A 14,720-nucleotide genomic window follows, 5' to 3' on the forward strand; every position below is an offset into this window, starting at 1 on the left:
GATTCTATTTCTATCTGATTTAATGCCTCCTTCAAATTTTCTAAATATAAGTCTAGTGTGGTGTGTGCACATTTACCTTGTCTGGTCAGACAGCACCTTCCTTATTTTAGACTAAAATCTTTTACTGGCCACAATACAAGGGAGGTTACAGGACCCAGGCCCTTACCTGAACTTCAGCCACAACTTCCTGCTCATCAGCTTCAGCTAATGACTTCACATCACTCTTGCTGATCACATTACTGAAATCTGAAACAGACACACTGCGTTTGACTCAAATGGCATTGGTTTTGCTGCGATTACACTTACACAGGCCTGAGGTAAAGCCTAACGAATCAGTGAAGTTTAGCACACGCTGTGGTACATGCCAAAGTCACACACCTTCAGGCTGGAATGAAGGAGCACAGGCTGTTTAATGATGACATCAGAGGGTGCTACAGACTCAGACTGCTATCTTAAACAGCAAATACAGGGAAGAAGTAAACCTTTGTCCTCTTTTACATGTAAGTTGTATCAAATAAGAGATGATGGAAGATTTTTTATAGAAACATTTCATCTAAAAATCCCAACTCCTATTGAATAATCAATCCATAAACACTGATTTCACTAGCAATACAAGAAACTGATTTCACTAACAATAGAAGAGCAACCAGAGAAACTGTACAGCATCACCTTTTGAGTGAGTATTCTTGCCAAAAAGAAACCAAAACTTAATCCATGTCAGGTTCTTTATCCACTTACAGACATACACAGATAAAGGAACTTTTTTAAATTGAAAGAATATGTAGAACTACCCTGCAGTGATGAAATCGGGAAAATCCAGCCTGTAGAAAATGTACCTGCTTCCTCAGTAATCCAGCTGCATGGGAGAAGAGGACCTACAGAAAACCAGGAGCTCAACATACTGAGCAGTGAGGGTTAGTTAGTGGATGTTACTTTGATCCCGACTCACACAAAGAAAAAAGACAGGGAGAGATGAGAAAATTTGAATATGAACACTGAATTAAGTTCACAAAACTAGGAGTTACTTTTCATTTTTACCGGATGAATCTCTCTCTATTAAAGACACATACTGAAATATTAATGGATAAAACTTACATGACGTCATAGATTGGCTTAAGAATATTGGTGGGTAGTAGATGGGATCATAGTTCAAACAAGACTGGATGTGGCTGGGTACCCTTAGGGATTCATCGAACTATTGTACTTGTAATCATTTAACATTTTCCACAATGCTTTTAAAGTCCTTTTTTTAAATAAAAGAGGCCTGTTATATAAGAGAGTTATAGACCTAAAATTATTAAAAATGAGATAAACAGAAGGCCAGTTTAGTGTTAAATTGTGCTAAAAGCCTATATTGAATAAAATTACTAAATATTAGTTTATTTTCATTTACTTTAACCAAATAAAATCCTGAAATTGATTGCCATACCCTATTTTCTACAATTTAGCACTAATGTGACCTTTCCTCTGCTACCCTTTGTTAGGCAGGGACACTGTGTGGAGAAGTGGGGCAACGTGATGCTATTCCATTTTTAGCAAAGAAACTCAGGCAATGAATGCTTCTATTATATACTGACTTAATATAGAACTCAGGGCAAACATAAATTATATATACATATCTAGAACTGAGGCTGTAGCTTGTAATTTGACAAAAAATACTAAAATGACTATACATGAGCATGGCCATTTCATGGAGTAATACCTCAGACCTATGGGGAATTAGCAAAGCCTCCTCTTGGGGCTCAGAGGGAGAGCAAAACTTTCCTCTGGTGGGAGTTAGAATGTTGGCAGTGTTAACTGGGTGGTGGTAGCACATGCCTTTACTCCTACCACTCAGGAGGTAGAGGCAACAATCTCTGTGAGTTTGAGGCTACCTTGTCTATAGAGTTAGTTACATGACAGTCAGAATTGTTACACAGAATCTTGAAAAAACAAAACAAAACAAACAAAAGAATAGTATGAACCAAACACTACCATCTGCAGCTTGCTCCTCCAGATGTGTGCAACCTGAGGCTGCCCTCTCTTCTACAGAGACCTCCTAGGAAGTTGTCTAAACCATGTACCTGCCACTGCTCCCTGTGCACAATAAACTTGATAAGGTTCCTGGTTGCTGCACAGCTGGTACTGCTCCATCAGAGTGCACACAGCCCATCTGACCCCAGCTCCTCATTCCCTCACCACTCTTAGGTTTCCAGGACTACGCTGCTGAGTAGAGGTGCATACCTGTCACACTGACTAAAATGGGCGTCAACACCATCAAATGACTGCAAGGATGCAAAGATACTGAACTACCCCTTCATTGCTAGTGGGGTTACTTTGAAGAACACTAAACATACCTTTACCATATGGCTCAGCACTTGTGCTACTGGCTATCAATTATCCAAACGAAATGAAGGCTGTGTTCACATGGAAGCCTGTTCAGAGGTTTATGACAGCTGCATCTTAGTCAAACTGGAACAACTCAGAAGTCCTCAGTGGTGAGTAGTTAAAGTGGAATACTACTCATCAGTAAAGATAAATTAACTTATATATACAACCACCTGAGAATTACACTGAATGAAAAAAATCCAGCTCCCAAGTGATGTACTGCTCTACTTACAGAACATTCTTAAGATAACAAGTGTTACAGAAAGAAAAGAGTATCAGTTGTCAGGGCTAATGATGGAGTTGGGTGGAAGTTGATATGGTCAATAAAAGAACACTATAAGGAATCCTAGTGGGTAGAGAAAGGCTCTGCTTCTTGACTGTGTCCAGTTAACATCCTGGGTACATAACACTGCACTACTGTCATGTTAGATGCTACAATAGGGGAGACTGGGTAAACAGCATTCCATTCTGGATTTCTTAGTTTTTATAACTATGTATCGCTTTAGCTTGTTTTCTCTGCCAACAGCACAATATCACTGTCTGGGTAAGTTAAAAAGAATAGAGTACATTGGCTCATAGTTCTAGTTCAAAGTTTAGAGGCCACATGTAGTGGGGACCTTCTTACGGGCAGTGAAGAGAGGTGCAGGGCATCACATAGCAAGAGACAGGGATACCTGGCTGAACTTGTTTCATAGCATGATGGGAGATGTCATTCTGTATATATGTTTCTCATACTGGTCAATGAATAAAGCACTGTTGGCCAATAGGAAAGGAAGATAGGAGAGGCTAGGAGACAAGGAGGAAATAGGAAGTAGAGAGAAGAGCCAAGATGGAGAGTCTGGAGAAAGCAGTATGCCAGCAGGCTCCCCAGTAAGAGAAATACATAGATCAGCAGAAATGGGTTAATACTTAAGATAGAGCTAGCCGATAAGAAACTAGTAATGGGCCAACAGATTATATCAAATACAGAGTCTCGGTGTGCGTTAATTGGGGCAGGCACAGCGGGCAGGAAAAACCCATACTCGTTACAATAGCAGACTCTCTTTTAGGACGTTAACCCATCAACCATAAGAGCAGATTAATTACCTCTTACAAGTCCCATCTTAACACTTCATATCAGGATTAAACTTCAACATGAGTTTTGTTGTTTTTCTTTTTTTGGGGGGGACAAACCATCAGGCATGTAAATCTACACTTATTTTTATATAGCTTAATTTAAAAAATAAAAACTATGACTATTAACTCAATAAACAAAAAGTAGGATGAGAAACTATTAAAAATATTTTACCTGTTGGATAGTGTAAGGCTCAAATGAAGTAGCATATGAGACAGTTCTTTATAAACTTTAAAATACTATTTAAAGTTAAATTTGGCATTATTATTATTATTATTATTATTATTATTATCATTATTTGGTTTTTACTGACAGGCTTTCTCCGTGTGACTCTGGCTGTCTTAGAACTCACTCTGTAGACCAGGCCTGCCTCCGCCTCCTGAGTGCTGAGATTAAAGGTTTGTACCACCACTGCCCATTTAATTTTTGGCATAATTAAATAGTACAATATGGTAAAAGAAATGTGTAATCCTAGAGTCCAAGATATACTATGTACTAAAATATAAGAAAGACCCTCTCAAGTGTCCTACTTTCTTCCCTCCCTCCCTCCCTCCCTCCCTCCCTCCCTCCCTCCCTCCCTCCCTCCCTTCCTCTCTTCCTCCCTCCCTTATTTCTGTTTTTAAAACAAGGTCTTTCTATGTAGCTTTGGCTAGCCTGGGACTAGACCAGGTGGTCATGATCTGCCTGCCTCTGCTCATGAGTGCTGGTCTTATAGGCATGTACCACCATCACCACTATGCTAGGCCTAAGTGTCCTACTTTCTGGGTGCTAAGTTTGCTTCCTGGTTTTGGAACCAGCTCCAGACTCTAAGTCTACAAAGAGCAATGTTGACACCTAGAGGAGACCAATTGTAACTTCCATAGCAGAATGGAAGAAAACTCCAAATAAATTTGAGTAGTCATGAGCCTGTTGGTTTCCAGAGTCTTCCTATACACGCCCCCATGTGGGCACACAAGGGATAACTGCTTGGAGATGTGTCCTTTCTTTCATCACATAAAACACCAAGATAAGTGGGATGAATTCATCTGCTGTATAGACACATTTTGCATTGTTCAATAAACTCACATACATCCTTCCCCAAATAAATTAGTTCCTATACTTCAATTCACAGGTGAAACACAGGAGTAAGTAAATACTCGATGGAGGAAAAGCATGCAATTTGACTAGTAATAATAAGTCAGCCTTTTAAAATGTAAAGTGAAGTAAAACGTTTTTATCTAAGCAATCATTGATGAGTAGAAATTATTTTGATTTTAGAAAGGGAATGATGGCTATGACCTAATTTTTAAAGGTAAATAGTTTTTATTTTATGTATATTTTGTCTGCATCTATGTCTGTCCACCATAAGTAGGCAGTGAGTGTCTGTGGAGGCCAGAAGGTATCAGATCTCCCGAAGCTGGAGTTATAGATGGTTGTGAGCTACCATGTGGGTGCTGGGAATTGAACAGTGGTCCTCTGGAAGAGCAGCCAGTGTTCTTAACCACTAGACCGTCTCTCCAGTCCCTACACTACTTTGTTTGTTGTTTGTTTTTTGGTGTTTTGTTTTGTTTTGCTTTTTGAGTCAGGGTTTCTCTGTGTAGCTTTGGAGCCTGTCCAGGAACTAGCTATTGTAGATCAGGCTGGTCTTGAACTCACAGAGATCCACTGACCTCTGCCTCTCAAGTGCTGGGATTAAAGGCGTGTGCCACACCTGCCTGGCTCTCTACACCATTTTTAATACTTTGAATATATAAGCTTTTAAGTTATGAATTCAGTGAACTTGATGATACAAGTTACTCAATAGCCTAGACTAGCTGGGACATACATTTGTGACTAAAACAGTGAACTAACATACTTACAAATAAAATATATACTGTATTTGGGTCTTCGGAGCTCCTGAATAAGATAATCCACATTCTCCTAGAAAACAAAGAACAAATTAAGAATGTGCAGAATTGCTTTAGTAAAAAGTAATAAGGACTGGCAAGATGGCTCAGAAGATAAGAGCATTTGCTGCCAAGTCTGATGGCCTGAGCTGAACTCCAGGTACCCACACTGTGGGAGGGGAGAACCAGCTCTCCATTAATGTAATTAAAAACTAGTAAGTATCATAGTTCATTAACTGATCTACTTAGAGTCTAACAGGATGCTGAGATCAAGATTGTACTTGAAGGATGCAAACAAAAAGAAATATATTAAATATATCAGGATCTTATACACAATTTAATATATACATGTATGCTAAGTATCAGTTATTTGTATTATTTTGGTTAAATTAAGGTAAAATTAAAGGACACATAGCATATAAAATATAGCATAAAATTGCTACTAACTGCTTCAAGCTGCTTATCAATAAATTGTATTCATCTGATCAAATTTCTTACTTGGAAGAGCAAACTGTGTATAGTTCTTTACAAACAGGAGAAAATATAATTTAACTATATTCACTTTGGCTTTTAATTTACTGAGGTCTAAGAGTTCATAACTACAACATTTGTGAAGTATTTGTATCAGCCCAATACTCCTCCTATTATTATGTATTATTATGTATTATTATGTTAAAATAAAATAACAAATGCTGGAAAGTTAAAAAAATAAAAAATCAGTCCCTTTAAGATTTTTAAATTTTGTGCATGCATGTGTGCATGCATGCGTGTGTATACATGCACAGTTGCCTGTGAATACATGCACAGTTGCCTGTGAAGGACAGGGGCATCAGACTACACTGGAGCTTGAGTTACAGGTGGTTGTAAGCAGCCCTACATAGATGCTGGGAATCAAACATGAGTCCTCTATAAGAGCAGTACACACTCTTAACCAATGGGCCATCTCTCCTATCCAGTTCTTTGTATATAGTCGAAACATGAAAATTCTAATCACAGACCATTCTGATGAACACTTAGTCCGACTTTGGTACCAGAACACATGGTTAAATTTCAAATTAAATCAAGCCTTAAAACTAAAAATTGGAGGACAAAAAGGTTCTGCTACTTGTCATTGTTATTATCCTTTAAACAATTAAAAAAAACTGTTTAAAAATAATTTTAAGAAATGCTCAATGCAACTGGGGATGGCGTTACACACAAAACCCAGCACTCATAAGGCATAAACCAAGAGGATTTGGGTTTAAAGACAGCCTGGATGACATACCCAGACGCTGTCTGAAAGCAGGCAAACAACTGAACAGAAGTATACAATGCCCACTCAATGGGAGAAAAGTATGTACATTATATATGTTTATATTATACATAAACTTTTATAACATTTCTATTATGAAAAGATTTATTTGCTATGTGAGTGTATGTACACACGTGTATGTGGGTGTACATGCATTGGGAGGCTGGGAAAAGGTGTTGAGTGTTTTCCTTTATCACTTCCTGCCATTCATTTGAGGCAGGGTCTCTCCCTGAGTCTCTCACTGGAAGCCAGTGAGTCCCAGAAGTCTTCTGGCCTCCCCTCCCCTTTGACTTGGGTTAAAGGCATAGGGGGCACCCAGCTAGTTATGTAGGTGCTGGGACCCAACCTCATGATTGTGCATCATGTGCTCCTAGCTGCTGAGCCATCTCTCCAGTCCTGTTTTATTTTCCTCATTGTTTGTGATAGAATCTCCTGGAGGCCAAGCAGGCCTCAAACTTACTATGTAGCTAAGAATGACTTGGAACTTCAGATCCTTTTGCTCTATTTCCCAAGTGCTGCGATCATAGACATGTGCTACCATGTCAGGTTCACTGTATAATCTTAAGGACAAACTGTTTTAACAAGTAATTTAAGTAATTTAACATTATTGTTTTATAGGGCCAGGTAAAAAGGTAAAAGGTGTGAAGCCAAGAGAGTTTGATAGAATATATATGGCTATAAAAGAGGTCTCCTCATTTTATGTTAGGAGATACCTGACTAGTTCATCTCTAAGACCACTCATAACAACCATCATTTCATGTCTGAAAGCTACAAATATGGGAAAAAAACACATTAATTTAGCAACTATTTCTTAAGCATCTTTTATGTAGCCAGCATTATGGGAACATGATAGGATGGACAACCAGATAAAATTTTTGCTATTACGGAGCTTATTGTGGTAGGTAAACTAGATATCAATCCCAAAACCCAAATAACTTTGTCAAATAAGTATCACATGCCTGTAATCCCAGAACTCAGGAGGCAGAGGCGAGTTGCAAATTTCAGCCACCCAGGGCTACACAGTGAAACCTTGTTTGAAAACAGACAGCTTCAGCCATGACCAGTGACAGAAAGTGGGGCTGTGTGAGAGGGACATCTGACATGCTCAGTGAGGCCAGGGAAGTCTCAGGCAGAGGGAGGGGTCCAGGCAAAGGCCATGTGGCACGATGAAACATCAGAATGTAAGTGACTGAAGGCTGCTGTAGCTAAGGTGCAGAGGGGCAGAGGCTCCAACAGTAATACAAACTAGCCCGCGATGGACTCGGCAGTCGACAAGGAAGGGCTATGTTTTTACCATAAAAACCATGAGCAGTCACTCGGGTTTCAAGCTGGGTGACATAATCAGGTTGTCATTTTGGAAAGTACACAATATACCAGCATGATAAAAGCACAGTGGAGTTGACTAACATACATATGAGACAAGGAAAAATGAAGCCAGGCACAGTGGCAGACACGATCCCAGCACTTGAGTGGCAGAGGCAGGAGGGCAGCCACAAATCTGAGGCCAACCTCGTTTTTAGATTGAGTTCCAGGCTAGCTAGGGCTCCATGATGAGGCCCTGTTTCAAAACAAAAACAGAAAGAGAGAATATTAAAAAATAAAACATAGGAAAGGGTTTTTTTGTTTTGTTTTTTCCAAGACAGGGTTTTTCTGCATATCTTTGGAAGCTGTCCTGGAACTTACTCAGAGCTTCAAACTCAGAGATCTGCCTGCCTCTGCCTCCCGAGTGCTGGGATCAAAGGCGTGTACCACTGCCACCACCACACAGCTAGGAATGGTGTTTTTGTTTTTTGTTTTTTTTTAAACAAAACAAAAACCAAGGGGGCCAGTGAGATGAGATGGCTCAGTGGGTGAAGACTTGTGCCACCAAACCTGTCAACCAGAGTGAGTCCTGGGATTCATAGGGAAGGGTAGAACTGACTCCTGCAAGTTCTTCTCACACACACACACACACACACACACACACACACACACAGCCTGTGGCATGTGACACCCTACCCCCACCCCCACCATATATGTTTAGTTTAAAGGAGGCACTGAAGCCACATTTTCAATATGCTGTACAAAAGCTGAGAGAGGTCAAGGAACAAATAAAAGATGGAAATAAACATGTGGAGGGATGGTAACAAAAGGCTGGCTCGGCTTACGGGACTAGACTTGAGCACAGGAAGTTAAATGTGTAAAGACCAAACGTGGGAGGAGGAACTTTTCCTGTGAGGCTACTGGATTTATTGAAGGAGTAAGACAGGCACTCTAGGGATCACTTGTTTTTTATGAGAAAGGCATGGTCATTCCTAAGCATAGATGGGGTTAAAATGACAAAGGTTCAAGATAAGAAGAGCTGTATGAAAGCATGGCAGTGATGCTCAGTGCTACGTCTGGAGGTCAGCCCAGAACTAAACTGACCTCCGTTTCCAGCATTAGTGGCTTTGGGACTAGCTAGTCATCTACAATTTATCTTGAAGGAAAAACTGGCCGTCAGGGGTGAACCAAGGCATGGAAAGGAGAGGAAGAAAGGCCACAACACTGACAAAATGGGATAATTATAGCCACAAAAGATGGTAACACAGATTTATTTTGCCTTCTTAATGCTTTCAGCTCAGTATTCTGCATTTGCCTGCGGAGATGGCAGCTCAGTTTGTGTAGTACCTTTGTAGGTCGAAGAAAACAAATTGCTTTGAGGTGTTTCATGATCTCTCGATTTTGAGAATCAATTCGTTCGAAGAGGTATACTTCCTTCTGAAGAATCTCTGACTGTGTGTAAACCATACTCACTATACCAGTCTGAAAAGAAAAAGAATGAACTAAGATTACACTAGTCCAGACTAATAAAAACATGCATCAATAGTTAAGCCTTTTCCCCATTAACACTTGGCTAGGCATTTACATGCTAATACACGGAATAATATTTATTGAATATCCAATACCGGCGCGATGCGTTACAACGAAGCCTACTCTCTGAACACGAACAACTCAGAAATTTCGAAAGAGAATTTTCTCCATTTCTCTAAAGGTTCTCCCCCACCCCCGCCCTTAAGCTGTGGCCAACAAATAACCTGTCATTTCAGCTTGAGCCTCAACCATTTACTTTTAAAGACAAGGCTGACAGAGTCACCCTAAAGTCTCCCAAGTGTTCCCTGTGTCACCATTAACAACTTTTTTGGCAGACACTATTTCAGGTACAAGAAGTTAGAGCCGGTTAGACTGCACACCCACTAGGAAAGCTTCAGACAAGTTTCCCACTGCCAGACAGAAGAGACCATGGTCGTTAATGAGATGCTAAATCCTACAGTGGAACCGGAGCAGCAATTCTGAGGGAGGGAGGGAGGGCTTCCTTCACAAATATTGAGCAAAAGCGAACTCACCGTTTCTTTATCCATGAGAAGTACCTTCATGCCGGGCCCGCTGTCCTCTATCATTTTGGAGATGTACTGCTTCACTGCAAAAACCACGTTCATTGTGGCGAATTGACAGGTGCCCCACAGCCCTTCCCGCCCCCTTCCCTGGCTGAATTAACCTCAGGCCTGTTGGCTGGGTCTCAGCTGCTTCCGGTCGGCCAAGTATTGGCTTCCGGGAGTCCGGGTAGCTCCGGTACTGGGAATTGTAGTTCCCCCGTGGGGTCGCGGAACCAGACTCTGCTGCTAAGTGCGGGCGCCATTCCCGCCCGGCCTGGCGCGTGCAGTGGAAGGCAGCCTGCTCCCGCAGCAGGAGCTGTGCCGGCCTCTGGTTCCTCGTGGGGAGGGCTTGGCGCGTCGTGGTAGACACAGGGACATGGAGCGTGGCTGTGCTGCTTGCCTAGCACCCTTTCTGAAGACCGGCGCGCGTGCTTGTCAGCGTAGCCCTGGCAGGCAGGTTCCAGACAAGTCCGTACGGTAGCAAGTTTCCGGATAGCCCGGCTGGATTACATAGCAAGACCCCGTTTTAAAAGTATCCAAACAAGCCAGGCGTTGGTGGCGCTCGCCTTTAATCCTAGCACTCTACACAGCGAGTGCCAGGACAGCTCCAGGCTCCAAAGCAATAATACAGAAAGCCTTGTCTGGAAAAACGGAAAAAAAAAATGAAGAAGAAGAAGAAAAAGAAAAAGAAATATCCAAACAAACTTGAAGCCGTGGGATGGCATTGTGTATTTACTAGGCCGTGGACGAGGTTCGTCTTCCCGACTCCCCGTGGTCATTACAAGGCAGGGACAGTGCCCGGTGTTAGAGCTGCACGTAAGACTCGAGTTGGTTTTTCGAAGAAAGGGCGCCTGAAATTGATCACATTGTTGATTCATTGTTGAATGAATGAACAAAAGGAAGACCCTTTAGGGACGTGTGGGGGAGACCTCAGAGACCCCAGGAGAGCAAAGAGCTTCCTCTACCGCCCCCGCCCCCGCCCCCAGGTCTGCGGGGACTGCGAGCCCACGGCGCCCGTGGCACTGGACATCGCTGGCTTGCTGGAGCGTCGGGTTTCCAGGAACCCTGAAATGAGCTGGGGGCAGTTAGTCATTGGAGCTGAAGTAAACTAAGCCGAGGATTTAAAGGGAAACATTTTTTGTTTTGTTTTAATCTGAGAAGCAATGAAAACAAAAGATTGCTAATGAAAGATTAGCAATTAAGTGAATCTTAAAGCATCGACTTCCAAAGGTTTTTTTGTTTGTTTTGTTTTTTCTCCTCACCTTTACGTTAGAGAACTGTAAAACCTGGAAGACAAATAACTGCAACAAATCACTGACTTAGTGTTTCAGACATTTCAAAAAAAAATAATGTGTGTATGTGTGATGAAATTGGAAAGGAGATCACTAGAGGGGTGAAAGATTTTAAGAGAGGGGGCCCAGACCGACGGAGTAAGGCATTACAAAGAATCAAATACAAGGGGCACAAAAACAGTAGGAGGGACTGTTTAGTTGAGGAAGGGAACCAGGGCTCTTTGGGAAGGGTGGGGTGAGAGGTTGTGGGGTTGAAGGCACGAAGGAGGGGAAAGAATTAGATCTAGGTATAACTGCAGATGGATCTCTATGAGTTCTAAGCCAGCCTGGTCCTACAGAGCAAGTTTCAGGACAGCCAAGGCTACACAGAGAAACCTTGTCTGGAAAAACCAAAACCAGCCAGGAGTTGGTAGAGCATACCTTTAATCCCAGCACTTGGGAAGAAGAGGCAAGCAGATCTCTGCGTGTTTGAGTCCAGCCTGGACTACAGAGCTAGTTCCAGGATAGGCTGCAAAGAAATATACCCCATCTCGAAAAAACAAAACAAAAAGCCTAAAACGAGGTGTAACTGTAATAGGTATGAAAGTGCCGTTATGAAACCCATCATTTATGCTAACTTAAAAATTAATCAAAAAAATTAACGCACTTGGCATCACTAAACATTAGTTCTTTTAACACATTGTAAGAAATACTCGTTAAACAGACCAGAAGAGGCTAATTGGGTTAAGCAAATTTTATGGGATTTCCAAACCTTTTGAAGTAGACCAGAAGTCACCTCTAAAATTGTGAAAATGTGTTCCTTTAGTTTTCCAGCCAAGTAAATAAAGCTTCCTACTAGGTACTTTGAGACTCTTTTTTTTTTTTTCCCCCTTTATTCTTCCTTCTTCCCTTTTTATTTTATTTTGATTTTTTTGAGACAGGGTTTCTCTGTGTAGCCTTGGCTGCCCTGGAATTCTATTTGTAGACCAGTCTGGCCTGGAACTCTTAGATCTTCCTGCTCCTGCCTCCTGAGTGCTGGGATTAAAAGTGTGTGTGCCGCCACCGGCTTTTTTCTTCCTTTTTGTTTGCATAGGGTTTTGCTATGTAACATAGGCTGACTTTGAACTTGTGATTCTCCTGCCTCCTCAGTCTCTCCTGTGCTGGAGTTATTGGTGTGCAACTCCTGTTCAGATGTGTTTAGAGAGAAGCCTTAAAGCTTTATATTAAAATGAGACTGTTACATTAACTACACACAAATGAAACCTAATATCATATAATTCTGTTTTATCAGTAAAACATTCATATATTATAGAAAACACTGAATCAGCAAAGAAAATAAAATTTCCCCACAAACCTAGCAAGCTACTGGTCCCAAAAAAAACCACTATCTCCCATGTCCCTTGGAATTTTTTCCTTACCTGGACTGCAATATAGTATGTCGTATTTTTTTGGTTGACTTTCTATATTTTACAAATAACAACTTGTAGGAAAATGATTGTCCATGAAATGAGTGCTGTCTCAGTCAATTTTTAAGAAATGAGTGGGAAAAAAATCCTCAGAGAGCTATGACTCTCTGAAGGAGAGGGGAAATGCCTACCTTAATAAAGTTCACTAATTCCCATCCCCATAAAATCCATGGAGGCCAGTAACAGTGTTACTTAACACACTGAATGAAAACAAATGTAGCCATAAGCATTTTGGAGAAATTGTTACCTTTATAATGGGTGCTGTGATGGCCCTGACATTCAACAGTGTCTTTCCTTCCGGAAGAAAACCACACAAGTTATTTTAAATGTTTCTACAGTAAGGACTAATTCTGTATTTCTAAAAATAAGACTGAAATGCTCTGTGACTCATCCAGGATAATCCCAGACTTGATATGTCACAGGAAAGAGAAAGCATATTCCCAAGGCAATATGAACTGCCTTACTTATTTTTTACTGCGTAAGTAAACTTACAAATATTTTAACAATAATGACATTACATTTAAAAATAAAACTATGATATTCTTCATATATGAGTGATTATTTGAACTATAAAAACCTTCAGAAATAGATATGTGATCAGTTTATATTTGTGCCGAGCATAATGGTGTATACCTTTAGTCCCAGCACTTGGGAGGCAGAAGCAGGCAGATGTCTAAGTTTGAAGCCAGCCTGATCTACATAGTGAGTTCCAGAACAGCCAGACTCTTGTTTTTTTTTTTTTGTTTTTTGTTTGTTTTTTTTTGGGGGGGGGAGGGAAGTTTATTTTTATTGGTTTCCAGAAGCCGTTGCTTTAAGGATATAAAAGAGGAAGTTAAAATGTGATATTTATGTCTGCAATTTAATTTAGACTTGTGCATTTTTGCATGTTAAATAAGTCATGATAATTATCAAAATAATTTCATGTACATTAACTTTTCCCCAAAACGTGTACTATTTGGATGTTTAAGAACCTATTTTATTTTATTTTATTTTTTTGGAAATAGGGTTTCTCTGTGTAGCTTTGGAGGCTGTACTGGATCTAGATTTTGTAGACCAGGCTGGTCTAGAAGGAGCCTATTTTATATTTAGCTGAAAAAATGACTTTTTTCTCTACTAGAACTCAATATTTCAATATAAAACAAAGGGCGGGTTCAATCCCAGCACTCTGGAGGCAGAGGCAGGTGGATCTATGTGAGTTCAAGGACAGCTTGGTCTAGAGAGTGAGTTCAGAGAACACTGGCTTGAAAAATCAAAAAACAAAGGATATGTAGGTAAGTTCCGTATATTACAATTACAATAACAATATGAAAGACTTTAGTTACATTAAATTATTAATTCTTGAATTTACCATCCTTGTTGCTCCATGTAAATACGTTTTCCTCATCACCTTTCCTGACTTTAAGCTCTACTACAGAGCTATAGTTCTGAAATCAGCCTGATACTGGCACAAAAATAGACAGGTAGACCAATGGAGTCGAATTGAAAATCCTGATATTAACCCACACACCTATGAACCTGATTTTCAAAAAACAGCTAAAATTATACAATGGGGCGAGGACAGCATCTTCAACAAATGGTGCTGGCACAACTGGATGAGGGTGTGTAGAAGACTGCAGATAGACCCATGTCTGTTGCCATGCACAAAACTCAAGTCCAAATGGATCAAAGACCTCAACATCAATCCAGCCACACTGAACCTCTTAGAAGAGAAAGAAGGAGGTACCCTTGAACAAATTGGTATAGGAGACCGCTACTTGAACAGGGGCACAGACACTGAGAGCAACAATTAATAAATGGGACCTCTTTAAACTTAGAAGCTTCTGTGAGGCAAAGGACACAGTGGACAAGACCAAACGGCAGCCCACAGACTGGGAAAAGATTTTCACCAATCCTACATCTGAACAAAGGGCTGATCTCCAAAATATACAAAGAACTCAAGAAACTAGTCAAC

General features: G+C 40.7%; 1 protein-coding gene and 1 long non-coding RNA gene across 3 annotated transcripts in view; one reads left to right on the top strand and one right to left on the bottom strand.

Moving 5' to 3' along the window:
• Positions 1 to 10,199, bottom strand: part of Vps45 (vacuolar protein sorting 45 homolog) — a 56,048-nt gene extending 45,849 nt beyond the window's left edge. Inside the window, exons 1-4 of one of the 2 annotated variants that reach the window (XR_007835407.1) lie at positions 10,003 to 10,199; positions 9,287 to 9,421; positions 5,320 to 5,380; positions 167 to 246 (exon numbers count right to left, since the gene is read on the bottom strand). Coding sequence is in view for 1 of the 2 variants with exons in the window: in XM_051198749.1 (XP_051054706.1) it covers positions 167 to 246; positions 5,320 to 5,380; positions 9,287 to 9,421; positions 10,003 to 10,095 (369 nt within the window). In the remaining variant the exon portion in view is untranslated. The remainder of the gene's footprint in view (positions 1 to 166; positions 247 to 5,319; positions 5,381 to 9,286; positions 9,422 to 10,002) is intronic. The other variant, XM_051198749.1, reaches the window with a different exon arrangement.
• Positions 2,384 to 9,484, top strand: LOC127232603 (uncharacterized). The gene is made up of 2 exons (XR_007835408.1): positions 2,384 to 2,477; positions 9,236 to 9,484. It is a non-coding gene; the product is annotated as an uncharacterized LOC127232603 (long non-coding RNA).
• Positions 10,200 to 14,720: the final 4,521 nt, after the last annotated feature.

Source organism: Phodopus roborovskii, unplaced genomic scaffold (genome assembly GCF_943737965.1).
Source record: "Phodopus roborovskii unplaced genomic scaffold, PHOROB, whole genome shotgun sequence".
NCBI lineage: Eukaryota > Metazoa > Chordata > Mammalia > Rodentia > Cricetidae > Phodopus > Phodopus roborovskii.